Here is a 27,633-nt window from a genome sequence, read left to right as displayed (position 1 = left end):
TGCGCACAAATGTCCACAGCAGCTTTTTCCACAATTGCCAAAAATTGGAAGCAACCAAGATGTCTTTCATTAAGTGAACAGATAAACTGTGGCACATCCATACAATAGAATAATATTCAGTGATAAAAAGAAATGTGTGATCAAGCCACAAAAACAAAACAAACCAGGAGAAACCTTAAGTGCACATTGCTAAGTGAAAGAAACCAGTCTGAAAAGGTCATACATTGTATGATTTCAACTATATGACACTGTGGAAAAGACAAAACTATAGAAACAGTAAAAAGATTAGTTAGTTGTCATAGATTCAGAAGGGGGTGGGTATGAGATAAGGATGAATTGGAGCACAGAGCATTTTTCGGACAATGAAATTACTATGTATGATAATGTATTGATGGATACATGACATTACGCATTTTCTCAAAACCCATAGAAGTGTACATGCAAAAAGTGAACCACGTAATGTAATATAAGGACTTCAGTTACTAAAAATGTGTCAATGGGAAGAAACCCCAGAAACAGTTATCAGTTGTAACAAATATAATACTCCGATGCAAGATGTAATAATGGGGGAAACCACGTATATGCATGTGGGGGAAGGCATACGGGAGTTCTGTACTCTCTGTGAAATTCTTCTGTAAACCTATAACTGCTGCTGTTCCTCACCTAGAACTCTGAGCTTATTCTCTTTTATGAAATGAAGTTGCTGCTATTGCTACATGGATCTCACTGGAGAGGAGATATGAGGAAGATTAATTACACTTTCCATTGCTGCAACCTAATTTTCTTCCAGAATATCAACACAACATTTGTTCACATATAATCATTTACTGAAAGTTTCAGGATGATTAAAGAAATTATAACTGCTAACTATTTATTTTATTCCTTATCCCATCCTACCTACAACCATCCAGGCAAGTCCACCCATCCAGGGCAAGAGAAGAGTAAAATAACAGGAGAATTAGCAAACAATGACTGTTTCTGGGGTTTCTTTCCAAGCAGTGATAGTGGGGTAAAACAGATAAGACCATGTAGATCTATTACTCCACAACTTATTATCTATGATGGCCTGACCACAGTTAGGGAAGAAACAGCAGGTTAACATTATCTAGAAGCTTCCTTGAAAGTGCAGGCTGGAGTTAATCTCTTTAAACATAAGTTATATTCTTATCCTTTGGATCTTTTCAGTACAAAGACCTTCTGTCATGATGAATCTAACTCGACCTCTTGATTCCCAACTCTAAATTCATACCTATTTTATTTTTATTGGCTTTCCGTATTATACTGCCATTACCTTATAGTGGGATCTTATTGTCAGGCCAATGCGAAAGGAATATACAGAGTACAACTTTGACTGAGACCTTTAGTTTTTTTAGATGAGTTTTTTCTGAGTTCTCAGCCTCTCTCCTCTTCTGGTTACAAGAATGCAGACCATTTCACAATTCTGCCCATTTTTTTTAAAACTTTTTTTTATTGTATAATATAACATACATACAAAGCAAAGAAAGAAAAATGCAATAGTTTTCAAAGCACTCTTCAGCAGGTAGTTACAAGACAGATCCCAGAGTTTTTCATGGGATACCATTCCATCATCTCAGATTTTTTCCTTGGAGGCTAGAAGGAATATATATTTTTAATCATCGCTTTTTTTTTGGTGAAAAACAACATATATAAAAAAAAAACCCAATAAATTTCAAAGCACAGCACAACAATTAGTTGTAGAACAGACGTTAGAGTTTGATTGGGATTACAATTTTTGGTTTTACTTCTACCTGCTCTAAGATACTGGAGTCTAAAGGGAATAAGATTATAATGATTCAGCAATCATATTCGTTTTTTAAGCCCTACCTTTTCTGTATAACTCCAACATCAACTTTGATCTTTTTCCCATTCTTTAGGGGTATTTGGGCTATGCCCATTCTACTTTTTTCTTGTTGGAAGGGCTGTGGATAATAAGGGGTCAAGAAATGGAACCAGCTGATGTTCTGGAGAAGCTGCTCCCTCTAGGTTTCAGGACTTATCTGGTCCAGGGATCCATCAAGAGTTTGCAGGTTTCTGGAAGTAACCCTAGTGCATGCAACCCTTGTGGAATCTTATTTATTGCTTGCCCTAGGTGTTCTTTAGCATTGGCTGGAATGGTTTTCATTGGGGTTTGGCGATTTATGACAGGTAGCAATGTCTAACTGAAGTTTGCATAAGAGTGATCTACAGTGTAGCCTCTCAACTCTATTTGAACTCTCTCAGCCACCGATACCTTATTTGTTACACTCCTTTTCCCCGTTTTGGTCAGGATAGCATTGTTGATTCCACAGTGCCAGGGCCAGACTCCTCCCTGGGAGTTATCTCCCACGTCGCCAGAGAGACTTTCACTCCTGTATGCCATGTCCCACGTAGGGGAGAGAATTCTGCCCACTTTTCTCCTTGATTTTCTCTCTCTACAAGGTCTAACTCTCTATATTCGTGCTGACACTCAATTTCTCTGAAACTTCCTAATTCAATGTCCTGATTACTCTTCTGATTAGCACAACTTAATACTTATCAATTTTACATTATTCTCTAAGACACCTCAGAAGAAATTTCCTGGACATATTTCTGTTCCTAGCTCCCTGCCTTTGTGGCTTTTTCCTTTCTTTTTTTAATGAGCCCTGTCTTCAGGCCTCGCAGGACAAATCTCCCCTTTTTGGAAGCCACATACACACAGGTATTGGTTTCATTTCAGAATATTTCCCACCAAAGTCTGAGTTACTCAGTCCAGAATTACCCTGGGGGCACTTTAGCAGGACAGTTCCAGGGTAGACTTCAGATTCCAGATCTGACTCTTTGCAAGGTCTTTGTCAGTAGATTATGCAAATATACTTCCACATTCTTCCTTAAGTCTTCCTGCAGTTAATTACTGGAGCAAACAAACACACAACTCCCAAAGACACATAATTACTTTCTGAATCCACATTAAGGAAAGTTTTTTTTTTTATAATGCAATACAATTTTCAACACATTCCCCTGCAGACAATGGAGAGATATTATTTGTCAAGCAGTTTCAGTTTCTTTTTTCTCCTCTCTTACAATGCACTGAGACCTATCAATGACGAAGAAACAATTTCTATTATAATTTCTAGCCAAAAATACACAACCGTCTACTTGAATAGTCAGGATGCCTGGGTTGTTTTTAGTTTTTGGGTGTTATAAATAAAGTATCTGTGAGCATTCTTGTACAAGTCTTTTTTTTTTTGTATGCTCTATGGTGGGGGGTCACATTTCATTCTTTTCCCACATGATATCCCCTTATTGCAGAACCATTTGTTGCATTTTTGTTTGTTTGGTTTCTCGTTTGTTTGTTTGGGAAGTGCATTGTCGGGAAATTGAACCCAGGTCTCTGGCATGGCAAGTGAGAATTCTACCACTGAACTACCCTTACACCCCCTGTCCAAATCTTTTTATAGGCATATATCTTCATTTCTCTTGGGTAAATACCCAAAAGTGGGATTGTTGCATCATGGGGTAGGTGCATGTTTATTTTTGTAAGAAACTACTAGACCTTTTTCCAAAGTAATTGTACCATTTTAACCTCCCACTACAGTACATGAAAGTTCTTTTTGCACCACATCCTTGCCAGCATGTAGTGTTTTCAGTCTTTTTAATTTTAGCTATTCTAGTGGGTGTGTAGTGCTATCCTCTCACTGTAATTTTAATTTGCATTCTCCTGATGATTAATGATGTTGTGCATTTCTCCACATGTTTATTAGCCATGTGTATATCTTCTTTTGTAACGTATCTGTCCATACGTTTTGCTCATTTTAAAATTGGGTTGTTTATCATTGAGTTTTATAAATTTTATAGCCTCAATATCGGTCCTTTGTCATACATATATTTTGTTAACATTTTCTCCCAGTTTGTGCCTTGCTTATTCATTTTCTTAGTGGTGTCTTTTGATGAGCAGAAGTCTAATTAATATTTTTTCTTTTATGGTTACTGCTTTTTATGTCCTAGGAAACTATCAACCTGGAAGTCACAATGATATTTGATTATGTTTTCTACTAAATGCTTTATTGCTTCAGCTTTTGCATTTAGATCTATGATTCATCTCAAATTAATTTTTACGTTTGGTATGAGACGGGGTTAAGTTTCACTTATTTTCCTCTACAGATATCCAGTGACTCCAGCATCATTTGTTGAAAAGACTGCTTGCACCACTGGAATGCTTTGGCACCTTTTTCAGAAATTAAATGATGTCATAATTTTATATCTATTTCTGGGTGCTCTGTATTGTTCCACTGATCTATTTCTCAATGTTTATCCTGTCAGTAACAATATATAAATTCTTTAGCTTTATAGTAAGTTTTAAAGGCAGGTATTGCAAATTTTCCAACTTAGTTGATTTCCAAGTTTGCTTTTTCTATTCTGAGACGTTTACTTTTACCCCAGCACAATTCTGAAAATGAAACTTTTTTCTTTATTTTGGTTCAGGTCCAAAACATCCTTTTTTCATTGAAGGGAGGCAAAACTCAAATCAAGTGAACTCCCAAGAGTAGGGTGGGTAGCTGAGGGACTGGGCATTTGTTCTCCCACATTATTTATTTATTTATTTAAAACATTTATAATTGGTTCAATATAACATATATACAAACAAAAGAAAGAAAAAGCAGTGATTATCAAAGTACATTTTAGCAAGTAGTTACAGAACAGACTTCAGAGTTTGTTGTTACCATTCCACTATTTCAGATTTTTCCTTCTAGCTGCTCCAAAACACTGGAGACTAGAAGAAATATTTTTTCCTTTGTTGTGAAAAATAACATATATACAAAAAAAGCAATAAAGTTTAAAGCACAACACAACAATTAGTTGTAGAACAGATTTCAGAGTTTGGTATGGGTTACAATTCCACAATTTCAGGTTTTGACTTCTAGCTGCTCTAAGACAGGGGAGACTAAGAGAAATATCAGTATGATGATTCAGCCATTATAACTGATTGTTAAGCCCTACCTTCTCTGTATAACTCCACCATTAACTTTGATCTTTCTCTTACTTTTTAGGGGTATTTGGGCTATGCCCATTCTAACTTTTTCATGTTGGAAGGGGCTGTCGATAATATGCTATAGGGGGTGCGCTGTTTTGAAAGGATGTATGTCCCCTAGAAAAGCCATGTTTTAATCAAAACCCCATTTTGTAACAGCAGAATAATTCCTATTCAATACTGTATGTTGGAATCTGTAATCAGATCATCTCCCTGGAGATGTGATTTAATCAAGAGTGGTTAAGATGGATTAGGTGACGACATGTCTCCACCCATTCGGGTAGATCTTGATTAGTTTCTGAAGTCCTATAAAAGAGGAAGCATTTTGGAGCATGAAGGAGATTCGCAGAGAGCAGAGAATGCTGCAGCACCACGAAGCAGAGTCCACGAGCCAGCGACCTTTGGAGATGAAGAAGGAAAACGCCTCCCGGGGAGCCTCATGAAACAGGAAGCCAGGAGAAGAAGCTAGCAGGTGACGCTGTGTTCACCATGTGCCTTTCCAGATGAGAGAGAAACTCTAAACTAGAACAGGGGGATAGAACTAGTTGATGGTCTGGAGAGGCTGGGCTAGGTTTCAGGACTTAAGTGGACCAGGGACACACCTGGAGGTTACAGGTTTCTGGAAAGTTACTCTAGTGCATGGAACCCTTGTGGAGTCTTATATATTGCCCTAGGTGTTCTTTAGGATTGGCTGGAATGGTCCTGGTTGGGGGTTGGCAGCTTACGATACGTAGCAAGGTCTACCTGAAGCTTGCATAAGAGCAACCTCCAGAGTAGCCTCTTGACTCTATTTGAACTCTCTCTGCCACTGATACTTTATTAATTATACCTCATTTCCCCCTTTTGGTGAGGATGGAATTGTTGATCCCACAATGCTAGCTCTGGATTCATCCCTGGGAGATGACGCCAGGGAGACTTTCACCCCTGGATGTCATGTCCCACATAGAGGGGAGGGCATTGATTTCTTTTGAAGAGTTGGGCTTAGAGAGACTGAGGCCACAACTGAGCAATAACAGAGGTCCTCCAGAAGTAACTTAGGCATGCCTATAGGTAGTCTAAGCTTCTCTGCTACCTACATAAGCTTCACAGGAGTAAGCCTCATGATCAAGGGCATGGCCTATTGATTTGGGTGTCCCTAAAGTTTGACATAGTATCAGAGGATTCCCTGATGGTAAGGTTTAATAGTTCAATATTTTTCTCCCATCCCTCAGGGGACTTTGCCAATACTTTCTGATTATCTACTTAATATCCTCTAGGATGTTTCCAGATATTACAATAATCTATACAGGATTAAAGGACCTCTTTCTTATTCTGTGCTCCCTGTGTTTCAATTGTTCAAATGAGCTATACAGATAGGTTGAATTAGATTATGCACTACAGAAAATTTCAGTTCCAGATCAAATAAATCTTTCTTCCATTGGTCTCAAAGAGTATGTGTGGGTCTAAAATATAGACACTGTCTTCCTTACCCCTATGTTCTGAATTACTTTAACCCCAACCTGTTCGGCTTCGTTCTTATCTCTAAATATCAGGTTATATATATAAAACAGCCTCTCAAAATCCAGAAGTAATAATCACCACGCCGGACTTAATGGGTCTGCTCTAAAAGCTTACAATCTAAGTCCCTGTTTTCTTATAAGCATTTTCTAAAGGTGACCATACCGTTCTTGTTCTTTTGTCTCTGGCTTATTTTGTCTCACCAAATGTCCCACATGTTTATTCACATCATTGCATGCCTCACGACTTTGTTCCTTTTTGTAGCAGCAAAACCTTCGTTCATAAGTATACACTATCATTTGCCAATCTACTTCTCCGTCAGTGCATCCTTCAGCCACCTACATTCATTGGGCATCATGCACAGGGCCCAAAGTCCACAGTCCATCAACATTCTCAATTTTAGATAATTTCATTGTTCCCAAGAGAAAGAAAACCAATTAACACACCCTCCCCAAATAGGAAATCAAAACCTCCTCTTAACTCTTGTTCCTCTCCCCATTATTTACTTCTGCTGTTGCTGTGGTAGTGCTGAAAGTTCCCTTTCGAACATATTCATATGTATTCATAGCATACAATAGCAGTTTTCCCCCTGTACCCTGAACTTAAACTCTTTACAAGAATCATATCTTTGAAGTAATTCTTGTGAGAACTAATTCATATTTCTAGCATTAATCAGTGGGACACATAAGTCTATAGAATCCCTTTCAATCTTGTTCATCTTCCATATGGTAATATTACTATAGACCCACTAGAGAACCACTTTCACTCCTATCTATTCCCTTACATGGTAGTTCAACCTCAATAGCTAATGGTTCACCCATCTCTAGCTTCTATGTATCTCTAAGTCCCCTATATTCTGTATTATAAGCCTCTGATTATACCTTTGTGCTGCTCATAAAAGTGGGATCATACAGTATCTATACTTTTGTGACTGGCTAATTTCCCTCAGCATTATGTCCTCAAGGCTCATCCATCTTGTCATGTGCTTCATGATGTCATTTTGTCTTACTGCTACATGACATTCCATTGTATGTATATACCACATTTTGTTGACCCACTCGTCTATTGATGGGCATTTGATTTGTTTCCATCTTTTGGCGACTGTGAATAATGCTGCTATGAACATCAGTGTGCAAATGTTTGTTTGTGCCATTGCTTTCAGCTCTTCTGGGTATATATCAAGGAGTGCTATTGCTGGGTCATAGGGCAACTCCATGTTTAGTTTCCTAAGGAACCACCAAACAGTCTTCCATAGTGGGTGCACCATTATACATTCCCACCAGCAGTGCATCAGTGTTCCATTTTCTCCACTTCCCCTCCAACATTTATAGTTTTCTATTTATTTAATAGCAGCCATTCTTATAGGTTTGAGGTGATGTCTCATTGTACTCTTGATCTGCATTTCCCTTATAGCCAATGAAAGTGAGCATCTCTTCATGTGCTTTTCAGCCATCTGTATTTGCTCTTCAGAAAACTGTCTATTCATATCTTTAACCCATTTTATAATTGGGTTGTTTGTTCTTCTGTTGTTGCATTGTATGAGTTCTTTGAATATACAGGAAATCAAACCTTGTCCAACATGTGATTTCCAAATATTTTCTCCCATTGAGTTGGCTGCCTCTTCATCTTTTTGACAAAGTCTTTTGAAATGCAGAAGCATTTGATTTTGAGGAGTCCCCATTTATCTATTTTTTCTTTTGTTGCTTGTGCTTTGGGTGTAAAGTTTAGGAAGATATACCCTATTACTAGGTCTTGAAGATGTTTCCCTTCATTTTCTACTAGACACTTTATGGTGCTAGTTCTCATATTTAAGTGTTTGATCCACTTTGAGTTAATTTTTATGTAGGGTCTAAGATAGGGGATCTCTTTCATTCTTTTGGTTATTGATATCCAGTTCTTCCATGCCCAATTATGAAAAGACTATTTTGTCCCAGTTCAGAAGATTTGGGGGCCTTCTCAAAATCAGTTGACCATAGATTTGGCGGTCTATTTTTTCTGCACTCTCGATTCAACTCCATTGGTCAATGCTTCTGTCTTTGTGCCAGTACCACACTGTTTTGACCACTTTATAATAGGTTTTAAAGTCAGGGACTGTTAATCCTCCCACCTCGTTCTTGTTTTTTTAGGATGTTTTTAGTTATTTGGGGTCTCTTTCCCTTCCAGATGAATTTGGTAATTAGCTTTTCCAAATTTTCGAAGTAGATTGTTGGAATTTTGATTGGTACTGTATTGAGTCTATAGATCAGTATGGGAGAATTGACATCTTAACTATTTTTAACCTTCCTATCCATGAGCAGGGAATGTCTTTCCACCTATTTAGATCTCCTCTTATTTCTTTTTGCAATGTTATCTAGTTTTCTGTGTACAAGTCCTTTACATTCCTAGTTAAGTTCATTCCTAAGTACTTGATTCTTTTTTTTTTAACTTTGTTAATCAAAAAAATTAACAAAACATTAAGATATCATTCCATTCTACATATACAATCAGTAATTCTTAATATCATCACATAGTTGCATATTCATCATTTCTTAGAACATTTGCGTTGATTTAGAAAAAGAAATAGAAAGACAACAGAAAAAGAAATAAAACGATAATAGAGAAAAAAAAGATTATACATACCATACCCCTTACCCCTCGCTTTCATTTATCACTAGCATTTCAAACTAAATTTATTTTAACATTTGTTCCCCCTATTATTTATTTTTATTCCATATGTTCTACTTTTCTGTTGATATAGTAGCTAAAAGGAGCATCAAACACAAGGTTTTCACATTCACAGAGTCTCATTGTGAAAGCTATATCATTGTTCAATCATCATCAAGAAACATGGCTACTGGAACACAGCTCTACATTTTCAGGCAGTTCCCTCCAGCCTCTCAGCTACATCTTGAACAACAAGGTGATATCTACTTAATGCATAAGAATAACCTCCAGGATAACCTCTCAACTCTGTTTGGAATCTCTCAGCCATTGACACCTTAGTCTCATTTCACTTTCTCCCTTTGGTCGAGAAGGTTTTCTCAATCCCTTGATGTTAATTCTCAGCTCATTCTAGGGTTTTTCTCAGTCCCTTGATGCTGAGTCTCAGCTCATTTCAGGATCTCTGTCCCACGTTGCCAGGAAGGTCCATACCCCTGGGAGTCATGTCCCACACAGAGAGGGGGAGGGTAGTACTTGATTCTTATAGTTACTATTTTGAATGGAATTTTTTCCTTAACTGACTCCTTAGCTAGGTCATTGCTTGTGTACAGAAATGTTACTGATTTTTGCACATTAATTTTACATCCCACCACCTTTCTGAATTTGTTTATTACCTCAAGTAAATTTGCTATAGATTTCTCAGGATCTTCCAAGTATAGGATCATATCATCTGCAAATAATGAGAGTTTTACTTCTTCCTTTCCAATTTGGATGTCTTTTATTTCTTTGTCCTGCCTGATTGCTCTAGCTAGAACTTCTAGCGCAATGTTGAATAATAGTGGTAACAGTGGGCATCTTAGTCTTGTACCTGATCTTAGGGAGAAAGCTTTCAGTCTCTCTTCATTGAGTATGATGCTCGCTATCGGTTTTTCATATATTCTATTTATCACATTGAGGTAATTACTTTTGATTTCTATCTTTTGGAGTGTTTTTATAAGAAAAGGATGCTGAATTTTGTTGAATGCTTTTTCAGTATCAATCAAGATGATCAGGCGACTTTTCTCTTTTGATTTGTTAATGCCCTGTTTTACCTTAACTGATTTCCTTGTTTTGAACCATCCTTACATTCCTGGTATAAACCCCACTTGGTCATGGTGTATAATTCCTTCAATGTGCTGTTGGATTCAATTTGCTAATATTTTATTGAGAATTTTTACATCAATGTTCATTAGGGAGATTGGTCTGCACTTTTCCTTTCTCATAGCATCTTTACCCAGTTCTGTTATTAAAATGTTATCAGCTTCATAAAATGAGTTAGGTAGAATTCTTTTTCCTCATTTTTTTTTGGAAAAGTTTGAGGGGGATAGGTGTTAGTTCTTTATGGAATGTTTGATAACATTCCCCTGTGAAGCCATCTAGCCCTGGGCTTTTCTTTGTAGGAAGAGTTTTGATGACTGATTGAATCTCTTTACTTCTGATTGGTTTGTTGAGATCCTTTATTTCTTCCTGTATCAGTGTAGCTTGTTTGTATATCTCCAGGAATTTGTCCATCTCATCTAAGCTGTCTAGTTTGTTGGCATATAGATGTTCATAGTATCCTATTATGATTTCTTTATTTCTTCAGGGTCTGTGGTAACACACCCCTTCTGATTTCTGATTTTGTTTATTTGCATCCTCCCTCTTTTTTTTTTTCTTTGTCAGTCATGCTAGTGGCCCATCAATTTTATTGATTTTTCTCAAAGAACCAACTTTTGGTTTCATTCATTCTTTCTATTGTTATTTTGTTCTCCCATTCATTTATCTCTGCTAAAATCTTTGCTATTTCTCTTCTTCTACTTTCTTTGGGGTTAGTCAGCTGTTCGTTCTCAAGTTCCTCCAGGTGTGCTGTTAAGTCCTCAATTTTCTCTCTTTCTTATTTTTTAATATGGGCATTTAGGGCAATAAATTGCCCTCTTAGCAAAGCCTTTGCTGCATCCCATAAGTTCTGATAAGTTGTAGTCTCATTTTCATTCATCTCCAGATAGCTACTGATTCGTCCAGCAATTTCTTCTTTGACCCACTGATTGTTTAAGAGTGTGTTATTTAATCTCCATATATTTGTTAGTGTTCTTGTTCTTTGGTGGTTATTGAGATCCAGCTTCATCCTACTGTGATCAGAGAAAGTGCTTTGAGTAATTTCAACATTTTTAAATTTATAAAGACCTGTTTTGTCCCAGCATATGATCTATCCTGGAGAATGTTCCATACACACTAGAGAAGAATGTATATTCTTGTGGTTTGGGGCACAATGATATATATGTCTGTTAGGTCTAATTCATTTATTAAGTTATTTAACTTCTCTATTTCCTTGTAATCTTCTGTCTGGTTATTCTATTCATACAGAAGAGTGGTGTATTGAAGTCTCCTACTATTATTGTTGAAATATCTAACACTCCCTTCAGTTTTGCCATTGTCTGTCTCATGTACTTTGGTGCTCCTTGATTGGGAGCATAAACATTTATGATTGTTATATCTTCTTGGTGAATTGCCCCTTTAATTAGTATATAGTGCCCCTCTTTGTCTCTTATGATGTCTTTACATTTAATGTCTATCTTGTCTGATATTAGTATATCCACTCCTGCTGCTTTCTTTTGGTTACAACTTGTGTGGAAAGTATTTTTCCATTCTTTTTCAATCTATTTGTAGGCTTGTGTCTAAGATGAGTCTCTTGTGAGCAGCATATAGGTGGATTATGTTTCTTAACCCATTCTGCCAAGCTATATCTTATCTTTTAATTGGTAAGTTTAGTCCATTAACATTCTAATTTGTTACTGAAAAGGCATTTCTTGATTCCACTATCTTATCTTTTCAATTTTATTTGTCAGATCTATATATTCTTTTCCCTCTTTCTCTTTGTATTGTTTAAACTACCCTTAGTGGTACTCTTCAATTCTGTGCCTTCCTCCAGACCTTCCTCCCTGTCCTTTTTTTTTTTTTTTTCAGCTGGCAGAATTCCTCTTAGTATTTCTTGTAGGGCCAGTCTCTTGTTGACATATTTTTTTCAGGACTTTTTTGTCTGTGAAAACTTTAATCTCTCCCTCAGTTTTGAAGGACAATTTGGCTGGGTATAGAATTCTTGGCTTGAAGTTTTTCTCTTTCAGGATTTTGAATATATCATGCCACTGCCTTCTCACCTCCAGGGTGCTACTTGTGTAGTCTGAACTCAGTCTTATTTGGTTTTCCTTGGATGTAGTAGATTGTTTTTGTCTTGCTGCTTTCAGGATTTTCTGCTTCTCTTCCACATTCGACAGACTAATTAGTATGTTCCTTGGGAAAGGTGTATTTGGATTTATTCTGTGGAGTTCATTGGACTTCTTTGACTTATATATTTATGTCCTTTATGAGGTTTGGGAAGGCTTCCCCCATTATATCCTCAAGTACTCTTCCTAGCCCTCTATTCCTCTGTTCTCCTTCTGGGACACCAAAAATTCTTATATTTGCATACTCTGCCTTGTCTATCATTTCCCTGAGTTCCAATTCAATTTTTTCCATCTTTTTTGCCATTTGCTGCTTTGTCTTCAAAGTCAGTTTTGCTGTCCTCCACATCACTTATTCTTTCTTCTGTCTCTTGAAATCTGGTGTCGTGTGCCTTAGTATCTTTTTCACTTGATCAAGAGTCTTTAAATTCTTTCAAATTTCTCTTTATGCTCTTCTACTGTCATCTAGATCTACTTTATGTCATTTGCTAAACCACTTATTTTATTAAGTAGAGTTGTATGAACATCTTTGATTAGTTGTCCCAACATCTGTGTCTCCTCAAGTGTCTTAATTTGGGCATTAGGCAAGGCTATATCTGTTTGCTGTTTTCATTGCATATAAATATCTTGATTGATTTACTGAGTTGATTTCTTTCAGTAGTCTAAGGACTTGTGTACAGCAGAATGTTCGTACAGCAGGGAGCAGGGCACGGGGTGGGGCATTCAGTGCGGTGATTTGTTTCAGGGCAGGTGTAGGTGCAGGTTGGGGATGTTACACTGGTGGCTTGTGAACGTGGGTGCCCAGTGGCCAGGGAGGATGTTACACCCCCCCAGATCTGTGGGTGCACCGATCTAGGGGGGCGTAACCATGGTGTGCGCTGGTCTAAGGCACAGGGCCCTTTGTGCTCAAGCATAGAACTGTGGCAGCAGGTCGGTGTTATGCCTTTGTGGATTTCGGTCAGATGTGACCCAGCTGTGCAGGTCGGTACTTCCTCAGACCTGGGAAGTGAGGCTGAGGGCCGTGTGCATGCACAGTTCTAGGACTGCTGTAAAGTGTGGTTCCCAGAGCTGAATGACATGATTGGGGGCCTTCATGCATGCGTGGGCCTGGTAGCATGTAAACGGATGTGCAGAGCTCAGTGGGGGCGGAGTGAGGCTGTGTGACACTATGGGCGGTGGCACAGGGGTATCCTAGTTATGGAGGTTAGTGCCTGCAACCTTTATGCACTAGCAACAGCCTGCAGGGAACAGGGAGGGAGAGGTAGTGCGCGGCTGGGGTGCAGGAGAGGTGGGTTGAAGGCATTTGGTGTGGTAGTGCTCGGGTGGGGGTGTGGAGCAAGTAGTTCACTGGGGGCTGGTGGGGTGGGGGCGCCTGGAGCACAGAGAATGGGAGCAGGTGATGGGGTTCCAGTAGGTGGGGCGTGGGGTGAGTTGCTGGTTACGGGGGTTGCTCTGGTGAGGGTAGCCAGCCCAAGGAACAAGGCCTTGTTTACTTCTTAGTCCTAAATTCCCGCAGTCCCGCAGGCTCGGCCCCTCCGTGCCAGGCTCCACCCTCCAGCTTTCTGCTGTCAGTTCCTCGGCCTCTGCAAACTCTGCAACCTGGGCTGCCCCATGTGGTTCAGAAGGCTCTCCCAGATCAGCTGCACTCCCGAATCGCTCCCTCAGCCGCTGTTCAGTCACTTCTCTTTACTTTTCCGTGGAGCAGGACTAATCTCAAGCTGCTCTATTTGGCCATTTTCCTGGAAGTCCCTACATACATTTTTGATTGGAATCAGAATATGATAATACAGAACCATTACCCCACGATTGTTATAGCTGTCTTGCTCTCTGGCACATGACAAAAAGTTTTAGTATCATTTTTTTTTCAGTTTTATTCAACAAAAATGAATGGTAATAGTTGCCATAGTAGAATATTCTTCATTTTTCAGGAGTCTTGATATTTATCTCATATTTCTGAAAACCTCAACAACAAGTTTAATACAAGCAAGAGGCACTTAATATAGGTTTATTAACTTAAATTTGGCCCAATCCAAATCACGAAATTAGAATGGTGGAAGAAGCACAAAGATTATCTAATTAATCCCCCATCTGATCATATGGCTTCCTACTAAATACCAGCTCGTACATGACTAGTATGGTGGTGGGGCACTCAGGCTAAATGTGGAACGCATCTTGTTTCATGAATTCCTTTCAAAATCCATCGAAAACGAAACTTTATTCCCAGAGGGAAGTGCCCACACCAAGTGCCTTTATTCCCCAGAGGGAATAAAGAAGGCTATTGTCCAAAAATTAAGATCACTGTTATCTCCATTGCGTAATTTACTGGATATAGAGTCAGACTGTGAGAAAGAGCACCTTAGGAGAAGACAATCGCAGGAGTACAAATATTTCATCTGATTTTTGACACATCTCTCCTCCCTCTACACCAAAATGAGAATTTATGTCTATACTGGTACAGAATAGAAGACATGTAATTGTGGCATTAATATAGTGTCTAACCATAAAGTGAGTTGGGTTGAACTAAGTAAATAATTTCTGATTCTTTGTTTTCCAGGTCAGCATACCAAACTAGAAATTAATTTGCTCAGAGTTGGATACTTAGCCCCTCATGTTCCTCACTCAACTCTTCCACAACCCAGCTTTCTCTTGTAGACCCTCAGTAAGGAAGGAATTAAAATCACAACCTAATTTATAAGTTTGGAATGCTGCAGTAAAATATAAAGAACCATTTTAGAATTTCATACCGCAAAAACAATTGTGGAAATTAGGTTCAGGTGTCAACTTGGCCAGGTGATGGTGCCTAGTTTGTTGCTGTGGATTTGAATCATTAGCTTGTGAAACTCATCTATGACTGATTACATCTGCAGCCTCTCAGGGGAGTGCCTTCCACAATGAGTGATATTTAATTTAATTCATGGGAAGCTTAAAAGGGAGAGTTCAGTGTAGCACAGCCCAAGCAGCTCAGTATACCTCATCTCAGCACTTGCAGCTCAGCCCAGGTGTTTGGAGATGCAGAAAGGAATCACCCAGGGGAAAGCTGGTGGAACCCAGAAGCCTGGACAGAAGGTCAGCAGAGATCATCTTGTGCCTTCTCGTGTAAGAGAGAACCTAAAGTGAAAGTTAGCTGCCTTTCCTCTGAAGAACTATATGTTTTAACTAAATAAATCTTTTATTAAAACCAATCCATATCTGTTGTGTTGCATTCTGGCAGCTTTGGCAGACTAGAACACCAATCTACATTTGCAAGTTCCAAACATTCAAATATATTTTGTGCATATGTGTCGAAGTCAGATCATGCTATTTATTTTATCAGCTTTATGTTGATAAGGGACATAAAATCTAGTTCATCAAAGTGATGATGTGTGTTACTTTTAATTTAGGAAGAGCTTCTCAACTACATTAGTCAGTGATATTCTAATGCTCTACCAAATGTTTGTGTCCCACCCTCATTTACTTCTTGCAAGATGGCATCCATAGTTGCCGTGTGGGATAAAGGAACAGGAACAAAAATATATTTATGTCAGTAAAATAATCAGAGGCAGCTAGAAGATACACAGGAGTTGTGGCAGAACAGTCATTGGAAATTGCCTCTTGTTTTAATAACTGTATTTTAGTTTAATAGAGCATTAGACATTAGTATAATTCTAACTTACACCCACAAGGCACCTGGATGGTTTCAAACTAAATATAATGTGAGCTGCCTGGGAAGTGGAGAACTGTTTCTATGCATTTGTCTAGCAACCCCACGTTTCAGTTTTGCATCTGAGGGTAATACATTATTTTCACGGACATCAACTTCACAGGAAGATTTAAATTCCCAGCTCCGCGAAGGTACATATTGAATCTTTTATGAAACCAACTATAAAAAAATGACTATTAATGACATCTGCTTTATAGGGTCAGCAATGAAAATACAATTGCAGCTAGTCTCAGCCTTTAACTTCCAATCTTGCATTCTGAAATGCCATTCTTTCTAGGCTGTCTTAATCATCACGTTTTCAACTTAAAGTTGTCCACAGCTTTACAATTAATTCTTTTTTTACAAATATCATTTGCAACTTAAAGAGAGTTCTGAATTACCATATTGACACGTAATTTTTAAAAACTCATGAAATTTTGAATCATTTCCACTACATTTTCTCAAACATATTATGAATCTTACTTGACAGATTTTTTAGTTTTGCAGTAAATCATAAGTTTTTCCCCAACTACAATAATCTACAATTAAGACAAAGGTAAATTTAAAGTTGGTTTAACTCCTGCTAATACTAATAGCCAGTCATTACAACAGAATGAAAGATTCCAAAGTTTTTCAGGGCAGCAGCTGTGTCTTTTATGCTTTTGTATGTCTTTCAACACTTAGTGCATTTCCTATAGCATATACGTTTAATATCTTTGTTTATTGCTGTTCATTTTATTTGGATAGATGAAAAAATCTAGCAAAATTCACATTTATTTAATACTCTTCTTCTTTTCCACATGGCAGCCTTATTTAGTTTTAGATTGTCATGTCATCTCCATTGCAACTAGATAGGTACCAATGAAGCCCTTTAACTTGCTCCAAGATCAATTGTTTTTCAGTCAAGAAAATTTTCATTGCAGTTTGGTGCCTAAATCTATTAATTATTGTTGTGTACTCTGTTTAAATGTAAGCTTTCTTCCTTGGTAGGAGTGGCCAGTCCAACCCTAAATTTTCACTCTGACAATACAGATTTGGTTAACAGCAACATTTTCAGGAGAAATGCTCGAAATTCCTACTTAGAGAGACTTCATAAAATAAGATACAGCAGAGTATCAGGGGCATAAAGTCTTAGTTGGACAAAATATGAATTAAAAAAATCCCATCTTAACATCCAATTACATTGTTCAAAGCACTTTGAACAGATTGAAGAAAGATGTAACCGTGGTAGACAATTGAAACAACTGCATCAGAAAAGCTCATCTTGGGAGTACTTCTAGTAATACAGCATTCCCTTATCCACAATTTCCATTTGCCACTCCTCTTTCTGCATTTTTATTTCCTTTGCCTAGTGGAAATTCACTCGAAATTGGGGATGTGGAGAAGCGTGGACCATCTGTAAGCTCCTGAGAGGAGGGACTCTGTTACATCTTTGTAATTCCATACAAGCAAGACTGTCTGGCACTTAATAGATCCCAGTGTTTGTTGAGTGACTATAGTTCAATACAGTCATAATGGCAAGATTCAGTTTTAGAAACATTATTTTGGTTCAGGGTAGAGGTATTACATTTAGGTAGTGATGGAGAATTACTTTCTATTCACATTGGGACAATTTGAGCTAGGATTTAGTTCCAACTTTGTTGAAAGAAAACAGTTTTTTGTATGCATTTATACCTCATCCAAAGATTTGTGTGACTGGGAATGTGGTATGTGAATACTACTTTATTAGTAGTAGACTACTACTACTAAATAAAGCATTATAATAGTACAAGAAGCAAAGACATGGTGTATTTATCTCATGCCAATTTAGGGGCATATTTCTCCAGTAATGTTTACTTAGGTTGTCCCCAGTGTGAGGGGCTGCCAATCTTTCTGTTGTCAATATTTGCAATCAGTTGTCATCAATTCATTTATTATTATTATTATTAATGGAACGTGCTCTTTGATCCTTAGAAACCTGAGTCAACATAGGCCCCAAGTGGCCCTTTAAGCTTGGGGAGGGGGGGAGGCGGGAAACGACTTAGGCTGAACTTGGCGCCCAAAACCACACCCACTAAAGAGGCCTTAAAAAACCTGGGCTTACTTGGCGGCCGCTCAGCTGTCTGCAATGCGCAGCGACACGGCATCCCGGGGCTCGCCGGGCAGTTTTCCCCGTGGGCAGCGGGGCCCTCCTCCGCCCGGCCCGCACTCTCGCCGGCCACCGGGCCAGCTCCCTTCGCGGCCGGGCGCGGATCCCACTTCCCACGACGCCCGCCCCGAGCTCATTTGCATGGGGACGCGCGCGGCGCCGGCGAGCGGAGGGAGGGCGGGCGCCGCCAAGGAGGCGGCGCGCGCGCGCCCTGACAGCTCGGCCCTGCTCGCTCACTCGCTCGTCCTCGGCTTCCGAGCACAGCATGGCGGTCAAGGTGACTCCAACTCTGCTGCTGTCTTTATTGCATATGAGACATTCCGGGGGTCCGCCCTCCAGCTCTCCACCTCTTTCCATTTGCTTCTTTGCCTAGTTCTTAGATAGCGCGTCCTGGGGCTCCAGTTCGCGGGTGGTGGAGCTGTGCGGGGTTTGGACCGGAGCGAGAGGATGCCCGGCTGGGGGAGGGGAGGGAGGAGGGATTGGGAGTTTGACCGGCTAGTGAGGACCACGGGTTGGAAAAGGAAGAGTAGTGTTCTGCCCTAAGTGCATGGGTCTGTGAGCCCGGCGTAGAACGGCGTCGGAGGCGGGGTGGGAGGAAGTGGCTGGTAAAGCACGGGATGCCTAAGGCATCGATGTATTGTGGTGGGGGAGGGGGCGAGCAATTGAATAATTTGGGTCCTCATTGAGGCTCCAGGTTGCAGGATGTGGAAAGCATTTGGAAACGTTGTAGCATCTCTCATAGTTTAGGTTGGGTGGGGAAAGAGGGGGGCGCGGAGATAATTATGTGCTGGTATTGCTTTCCACCTGGAAGAATACCGGATAGGCCGTGGGATTAACTTGGGTGTTTTAACTTTCCTGTTGCTCCATTCTTGATAGCCTCTTGCTTTGAAGGTGGGTGATTGCTACTGTGTTGCTAGTAGATGGGCAGTAAAGATGGATCCTGACTGCCTTCCCTTTCCAGTTCAGAAGAAGCCTTGCCCATCGATTTGCTATATGTTATGCTTGTCACATCTGTCATTCTGCCCTGCAGTCATGCATTTCCAATTTGACAGCTGTTTTCAGCAGTTAGTGCTTTGGTTTGTTTGAAACCAAATGCCATTATAAAAAATAAAAGAACACTGTTGGAGATGTGAATTCTAGTCTGAAGAGATAGGTCTTTAGTGAAGCATTAACGGGCTTTTAATTTTGTCTTACAGGTGCAGACAACCAAGCGAGGTGATCCTCATGAGTTAAGAAACATATTCTTACAGGTAAGTTGGTTTCTGTAACCTGCTTTTTGTTCACACAGCAACTGTGTAAGTTTTTATCTCTTGTCAGGCTTTAACTTTGAGGAATGGTCTATTTTTGTGCATTCTTACAAACATGGCTAGACAGCATAGCTTATAATAAGGTTTTGATGAAAGGTTTTCCTTTTTATCAAGTTTTGATAAAATATTTTCCTCAAATTTTTGTTTTTCTTTATATGTATAAGACATGTGGAAAGAAAAGGACTAAAAAGTAGAATTTCCAGTTTTCCTTAAGCAGCGCCTAAAATGAAATTTCAAAATGTATTGGCATTCTTGTGTGGTGACTACGGTTCTTCCTTCATTAAAAGTTGCCTGCTTGTGAAGTTTTCCTAAGTATAAGCAATCCACCATGTAAAGTGTTATAGAGGTAAGAGTATTATAGCTATAGCTATTTTTAATTTGTGTGTGCCTTGTTTTCCCCTCTACTTATTTACATTAAAATTCATAGGCCTTTGGGACTTTGTTAAAAAATACTACTCTCTAAAATGCTTGCAAGGATCCACCTCTACTTGCTCAGCTTTTAGTATCAGTGACTTGGCTATAGATATTGGAAAAAAAAGAAGATTGAGGCTTAGTTTTTTACTTTGCTCTCTTTTCTTAAAATTCAGACGTTTCCTACTTAGGAAGTTGTACTTAAAAAGTAGGTTTAGATGGGGAATTTTATGTTGTATAAATTTGCAACAATTAAAATGAGAGAGAGAGAGAGAGAGACAGTTAAATGTAATATGTAATCCTGGACTGGAGCTGATAATGGAGGAGAAAATGCTTAAAAGGACATTATTGGAATGATTGAAAAATTGGAATATGGCCTGTATGCTTTATATATCAATGTTAAATTTCTTGAATTCGATAGCTGTGCTTAAGCTGGTTACATAAGCAAGTGTCCTTGTTCTCAGAAATTGTACATGGAAGTGTTAAGTATTAGAGGAACATGATGTGTGCAACTTACTCTCGCACGTTTAGAAGTTAGAGATAGACTGATATAACGTGGTAAAATGCTAATAGATAGTAAATCTATTTACCCTGGGGTGTATGTTGGGGTTTTATATACTGTTTCTGCATTATCTTTATAGTTTTCCTGTGTTTGAAATTATTTCAAAATAAAAGTTTTTTTTTAAAGAAATAGATTTAAAAGGAGGTAAACTAAAGTGTTTCATTACATATTGTGTTTTTCTCTGATTTTTCTTTTGAGAGCTTTCTTTTCTGTATCTGGGTTCTTACGTAGGCACCTTTTGACCTTGAGCAGGTTTCTGCTTGGCCTTAGTTTCTTCTGTAAAATGAGAGGCGATCTCCAAGGTTCCTTCCAGCTCTAAAAGTCTATGATTCTATATTAGGAACAGATTCTAACATATGCTGATGAGCCTGGAATAGATGACATTTTTATCTGAGACATGTGGTTATACTTAAGTTATTGTTGGGGAGGTTGCATAGATGACCATATATATGTGTAGTTCATGACAAAGAATTAGTGAAAATGGCGATCTTAAATTTTGTAAAATCTGATAAGGAAAGCACCTTTTCCAAAAAGTAGTTATAATAGAAAGGCTCCATTTATGGCTTGAAACTTTTATTCCCCATAAGAATCTTGAGAACAGCTAAAAATATGTCAGTACTAACCACATCATATGACTATATGTAATTGTTTTGTGAGAAGTTCATGTGATATCGTTAATTTTATTTTCTAGATTGAATATGCATAGAAGAAGTAACTTGAGATGTGGCACGATACAGTAAAAGGCACACCAGCCTAGCTGTCAGGAGCACTAGGTTCAGTTCCCAGCTCTGCCACGATCTGGTTGTTGCACCCTTACTATCTAGCCTTTCTGGGCTTCTCCTATCAGGCTCAATGGGACATAAAGGATATATGGAAATTGGAATTCATAATCAAGTATTTAGCACTAATTAAGTGTTGACCTAGGTATTATTGACAGATAAGAGAGGGATAGGACACAGATACCTACCTTTAGGAAGGTATAAAGCAGCACCATATACAAGATAGTTTGAATCAACTGAAACAGCCACCATATAACAAATTAAAATTTTATTCCTTGTTTGACTTCTTCAAACTCTAGCTGCTTGAAGCTATAGGGCATTGTTTAGCAAGTTTGTTACAGATGTATATGGTTTATTAATATTTTATGGGTAGCAGAGAGAGAAATACTACTACATATTTCTTTAGCACTCAACATATTTACTCAAATAACTTACTAAGGACCATTTTCTGTGTGCCATGCACTCGTATTTGGTTTGGTAAAAGATACCAAATTGAACAACCAGAAGGGAGGATTGCACCCAGACTTGAATGGAGAGGGACGGGTGATTGAACAAACTCCTTTCTGAGGTACCTTCCAACTCTAATGGACTATGGTTGAGGAGTCAAGGATAGTGAGGGCAAATATGCATGGCCTACTGTAGAGCAAGCAATTCGACTTTCCCAGATCAGAGAGGCCATATGACAATAATGACAATGGCTAACATTTACTAATCATTTACAGCATATTGGACGTTGGCCTGGTGCTTTAAGGATATTTTGTTAATTTCCAAGCAACCTTATATTGTGGGGTAGAATTATTATTGCTGTGATATGTTATATGACTTGGTTAATGTCATTTAGTTCTTAGGTGGTGGAGGCAAGATTCAAATCAAATGCCAGAACCCATACTCAACCCTCACGGAATACTGCTTGCAGAATCCCCCCCGCATCCCCCTGCATGGGCAGGCACTGAGTAAAGAACCTGGGTCTCCATGGCAGGCGAGAACTCTGCCTGCTGAGCCAGTGTGGCCTGCCCTGCTTGTAGGATTTTGAAACTGGAGGTGAATTTTGAGAGACCGAAATATGGAAGGAGCTAATGGCAACTGTATTTCGCTAAAAAGTTAGAGAAAATATCTTGTCACCTAGGGTCTTGTAAAAAACCAAAGTGCTTCTTTACTGTGCTATCTAGAACAGGTGGCCCAGGGGTTTAGATTTGAAACAGTAGGAAGGCACCATGGGTTTCTGAGTGGATAAATTGAAGTGGTGAGTTCTGGCAGCTCTTTGTGTAGGTTGGATAAAGAGTGGAGAGATTGGAAATGGGCAAGGTGATCAGCTAAGAGGCTATTGAAACTATGTACTGGGAGATAATGACCTGGAGTGGCTGAAGGCTGGGGAAATGGAAAGGAAACACAATGCCAGGTACTTAGTAAGGGAGCAATTCATTAAATTTGGTATTAAATGTGGAAGTAGAGAAAAGAATATGAACTTGGCATTTTTAGCATAGAGGTGAATTGACAATGCAAGGCTTCTATTTTGGGAGTGTTTTTTTTTTTTTTTTGGTTAAATTTGGTTGCTAAATAATTGAATCCTACTAAGTCAGATTTGGGGAGATACAAATTTGCATAGGTGGTGGATGAAACCTTGTAATTAGGGGAAGTAATTATAAAATAAATAGGGCAGAGGATCAGGGACTGATATATAAGTGTTATCCACAATTGAAGTAGGAAGGAGAAGGAGGAGAACCAGGGAGTATGGTCCCATTAGAGTTTAGAGTAGGAATTTCACAAAAAGTGTTTAGATATAAATTGTTCTGTTATTAGTATGAATTAGTTTTGGTAGGATCTTGAGGTCATTTGGATTCAAGATCATTTAGCTATTTAAAGAATATAGAGGGAAGATTTAATTTAAACAATTAAAATACTATTGAAAACTCTTTGTTAAGTTTAGATCTATCAGCAAGACTCAAAAGTAATTTCTCTTATAAATAACAGAATATTGCTGTTTGAAAGTATTGGCACATGTTTAGTGGCATTATGGGTGCAAGCTTTCCTAAGAAAGACGTTATAAAAAGTAAGGCATTATTTTGAGAACTGTAGGTTTATTTTTTCGATGTCCTTCATTGCTTCTCAGATTTTGATGAGCTGTATTTTCTATTAGTTAAAAAAAATAGTGATATCACCAGGATTCTGCTCTCCCTCTGCCTCTCCCCCAAGTTCATGAGATTGAAGCACAACAAATGAAGACTTATGTGTTAGACTGTGCTGTTATTTTACAGCCAGTTGTCAAGCTAAGATTTTACTGTTGCTACTCTTACAACCGTCATTTCTTGATTTATCTTTTTTTTTTTACGTCTCTCACCCTCACACTATCATTGACCCAATTTTGCTGCATCAGAAGTATACAGTAGCAAAAGAAAACAATAGAGGCAATGAAGAGTGAGGTGAGGGGAAAACAACATGATTGTCAAAGCCTGTTTATTATAAATCTGACAAATTTCCAAATGAAGAGTTAATCTAGTATGTATTTTGTGGTGAAGTAGGTTCATTATTTTCAGATATTATTTTGATCTTGTTCTGTTTTTTTCATTATTATCAACATAACGCTGAAGATCATGTCCCTCAGAAAATTATGAAAATGCATTTTTTCTATCTTTATTTCAGATTACAACTAAATGGAAGAAGGTGCTGCTAATGCAAAGAGTTGTTCTTCCTTAGAGTTTTCATGATAACATTAATTTTTTAAGTGAAAGAATTGTCATTTTATTCATTAAATATTTGTTTGCATATTATGTATTTATTTACTTATTTCTGACAGTAGCCTGGAGCTGAGAGGGATATTAAACAGGACTTTTGGCAGGAGACCCTTCCATTTTTTTGGAATAGAGATTAGGAAAATGTTTTCAAAAGTGTAGACATTTCACCAACATTATAGTTACAATAAAGTTATCAAATATTAAAGAGTGATGACCTCTACTAAAGCTGAAATATGGAGAAAAAGTTACTCATACAGTATTCTTAGAAATAAAGACTTTTTGGAAAGCAGTCTGGTAATGGTTTCAAGAAAAAAGACAACATTTGAACAAACAATCCTATTTTTGGGATATTTGTCTCGGAGGAATAAAAGTACTCATAGAAATACTTGTTAATTGCAGCACTGTTCCTCAAAAAAAAAAAAAAAACCAAAATGGAAACAAAGTAAATACTATCAAAAAGAAATGGTAGAAAAATGGTGAAAAATACAGATCTGAAAAAGAATGAGTAGGCCTGTATCAGCTGATTTAGAGGAATTTCCGGTATACTGTTAGGTGAGAAAAGAAAGATGTAAAGAAGTGCATATACATGGTTCCAGTTTTGTAAAACAGTCACTTCAGATTTGCGAGTATATGGATATTTTCACATGTATGTATGTTTGTGGATGGCTTAATGAGCATTGAAAAAGATAAGCTCTTTTTTAACTTGGTTGGGGAAGTGAATAAAACCAAAGTCTCAGTGTGTATGTAGTAAAATTTTAGCATGGATATGATTTAAAAAGGAGGAACCCAGCAATTCAGAACCTAAAGCTGACTTCCCAGCATAAACTGGGTTAAATAAGCCCAGTATGTGACATGCAAAAGAAGATCTAGTTTTCTCAGCCATACTACATAAGGAATTTCACCAGTTCTTCAAAATTGAGGAAAGGAGGATAATTAACTTCAGTTTATAAAGTATTTAGCATAACTATATAGAGTTCTCAATTATAAAAAAAGTTTTAGGTGTCTTAAGGGCGTGCTAATAGCAAACTGAGACTTTAGTCCTTGAGTCAGAACGATTGAAAAATAATTGCGAAGATAATATTGGTTTTAATGCCATGTCATGTTCTGCCACCAATCAATACATTAAAAAAAAAGAATCAATGCATTTTTCATTGCCCACTCTGTGCCAGGCCAGGCATTGTGGTACGTAATAGTTATACAGAAGTAAGACAGTTCAATGGGGAGAGGCCCTCATATTCTAGGGATGAGACAGACAATAAAAAAAGCCCACAAATCTTAAAAAATGTAGCTACATATTGTAACAAAGTCCAATAAGGAAATAAACAGAATGATGAAAAAAGCCACTTTAGAGCAGATGGTCAGTGAAGACCTTTGAGGAGGTGAGGTTAGAGTTGAGAACTGATGGTGAATAGGGTGGGGTTGTGGAGACAATTGCAGACTGAGGGCACACATCTGCCAAGGCCTACATGTGTGAAAGAGCTCGGTATATTTGACAAAAAGAAAGGAGACTAGTGCGCTTCACTCATCAGTGAGTGAGAGGACAGGGGCTAGTAAGAGTTGAGGCTGAAGCAGCCAGACCAGGCAGGCCTTGTTTGTAGGTCAAGGAGAAGGGTTTGGGCTTTATTTTGTGAGCAGTGCAAAAGCCATGGAAGATCTTTCCCCTTGGAAGTGGAATGATCCAATATACATTTTGACTAGATTGTGGATGTGTTCAGATATTTCTGTGTTCTCTTGTGGATGGTTATCTTAGGTAGACTGCAGTTCTTCCAGTTTCATTTCTTCTTGTGTAAGGGTGCTAGACTGTCTTAAACTGGACCTTAGTTAACTCCTTTCATCTAGTTGGCAGCATGGTGTCCCTGGAGCCCATGTGGGGTTTGTGTTCTAACCTGGGTTTGAATCCTCATTTGACTCCTTTTTTGCTATGAGACTTTAGATGTTTATATTACTTTTGAGACTGGTTCCCTATCCGTGTAAGCAGAGATAACTACTAGTGCTATCGAGGGATGTTACAGTGATGAAATCAAGTAAAGTTTAAACTATGTCTGACACATGGATAACTGAATAAAGCATAGTTCCTTCTCCTCTTCCTTCTTTTCTAAAATGAGATGAGGAATTTCCTCCTGAATAGGATTTGAATCCCTTATCTTCCCTAGATAACTGGGCTGGACTTCTAAACCGATTAGAAGGATGTTAATGTGTGTTTATGATTATGTACATGCACTCATGTTCTAGAGACATATCCAGAAATCTTCACAAATCCCCACATACAGAAACACCACTATAGCAGATGAGTTCCCTCTAGTCTTTATGTTCTGAGAAGTGATAATAGCTTGCAAGTCTAAGGCTAAGAGACCTGAAAGACTCAACAAACAGAAAATGTTTGTAAACCTTTTCTGAAGGTTCAGCTGGTCAGTCTGGACCAGAGAGGAAGAATAGTCCAACCCAAGGCTGTGGAATACCAAGACACAGACTTGAAACAGAGACGTCTTTTGTGTGTAACTTTCTTCTTTCTTTTAATTACGTTATCCCTGCTCTGTCCAGCTCTCTTTTACTTAATGTTGCTGAAATGACTGAAGCATCTTTCACGGAAACCAGTGCTATGATTGGTATTGGGCTTCTAGAATTGGAAGAAATACATATTTTGAATAGTCAAGACTATTTCGGTGACAGAAATTCAGGTCTACTTGCTTGGCGCTCAGAGTGCACTAGCTCAAGCCATGTCTGGATCAGAGTGTGTACCTGCTATCCCTGGGGATCATGCACTTCTCATCTCTTAGTTTTGTTTTCCTTTGTGCTGGCTTTATTTTCAGACAGGTTCTGCCATGTGGGGCAGACTCAGATTATAGTCCTACCAGTTTAGCACTTTTAGCAGAAAGGAGATGCCATTTTCCCAGTGTCTGGGTTAAGGCAGGAGCTATTGTACATGTGATCTGGTTGGCCCACTGCTGTGTACCAGAAGGATGCACCTCTCTCATTGGCCAGAGCTGTGCCTCATGCTCACCTCTGGACCTGTGAGGTGAAGTCAGCCCCACTTGAATCTCATGCATAAATGAGTGCGAGAGGGGTGTTCCCTAAAGGAAAGTCAGGGTACAGTTACCAGAAGAAGGGGGAATTAAAAGGTTAAAAATGAGATATGTCATAGAGGAGATGGGGAAACCTGGGAGATGGGGAAACCTGGGAGCTTGGGAGTGCCTCAGGGAAGCTGGGAGGAGGATGGGTAGAGAGTTGGTTTTTGGAAGGTTTCAACAAATCAACACCATTAAATTCTCTAGCTCTGGTTCTAGCACTGCTTTTATACTATCTGGAAAAATACCTAACAAAAGGACAATAAATTATAGAAACCAAAATTAAGGTCTCTAAAGAAGAAATGTAACCTTTTCATCTATTTCCCTCTTCAGATACCTCTCCTTTCCTTTCTGTGTTTTATACGTGGTTGTCTTCCTTTCCTTTCCTTTGCACTCCCTAGTTCTCTCATTCCTTGGCTCATGATTCTGAGCAGTTCAGTTCAATTCAGATTGATCCTGATTGCTCTTCTAAGGAACCATGTGCTAGAGGTATGATGATAAATAAGACATCCCCGACCTTAAGAACTATAGCCTAGAGCTACTTAGATTGTAATTCATACACGGACACGTTATTTTTGTTAAAAGTTAT

The 27,633-nt window shown here is 38.6% G+C and overlaps 2 protein-coding genes across 3 annotated transcripts in view; one reads left to right on the top strand and one right to left on the bottom strand.

Moving 5' to 3' along the window:
• Positions 1-18,302, bottom strand: part of HAT1 (histone acetyltransferase 1) — a 132,035-nt gene extending 113,733 nt beyond the window's left edge. The window contains exon 1 of the mRNA XM_077154139.1: positions 18,144-18,302. Coding sequence (XP_077010254.1) covers positions 18,144-18,186 — 43 coding nt within the window. The 5' untranslated portion in view covers positions 18,187-18,302. The remainder of the gene's footprint in view (positions 1-18,143) is intronic.
• Positions 18,185-27,633, top strand: part of SLC25A12 (solute carrier family 25 member 12) — a 147,871-nt gene continuing 138,422 nt past the window's right edge. For both annotated transcript variants that reach the window (XM_077154137.1, XM_077154136.1), the window contains exons 1-2: positions 18,185-18,465; positions 19,385-19,438. In XM_077154137.1, the coding sequence (XP_077010252.1) occupies positions 18,454-18,465; positions 19,385-19,438 (66 nt within the window). In that variant the 5' untranslated portion in view covers positions 18,185-18,453. The remainder of the gene's footprint in view (positions 18,466-19,384; positions 19,439-27,633) is intronic.

This window comes from Tamandua tetradactyla, chromosome 3 (assembly GCF_023851605.1).
Source record: "Tamandua tetradactyla isolate mTamTet1 chromosome 3, mTamTet1.pri, whole genome shotgun sequence".
NCBI classification, from domain to species: Eukaryota; Metazoa; Chordata; class Mammalia; order Pilosa; family Myrmecophagidae; genus Tamandua; species Tamandua tetradactyla.
Note: the sequence above shows the minus strand (reverse complement) of the source record. Positions and strands in the feature narration are given on the sequence as shown.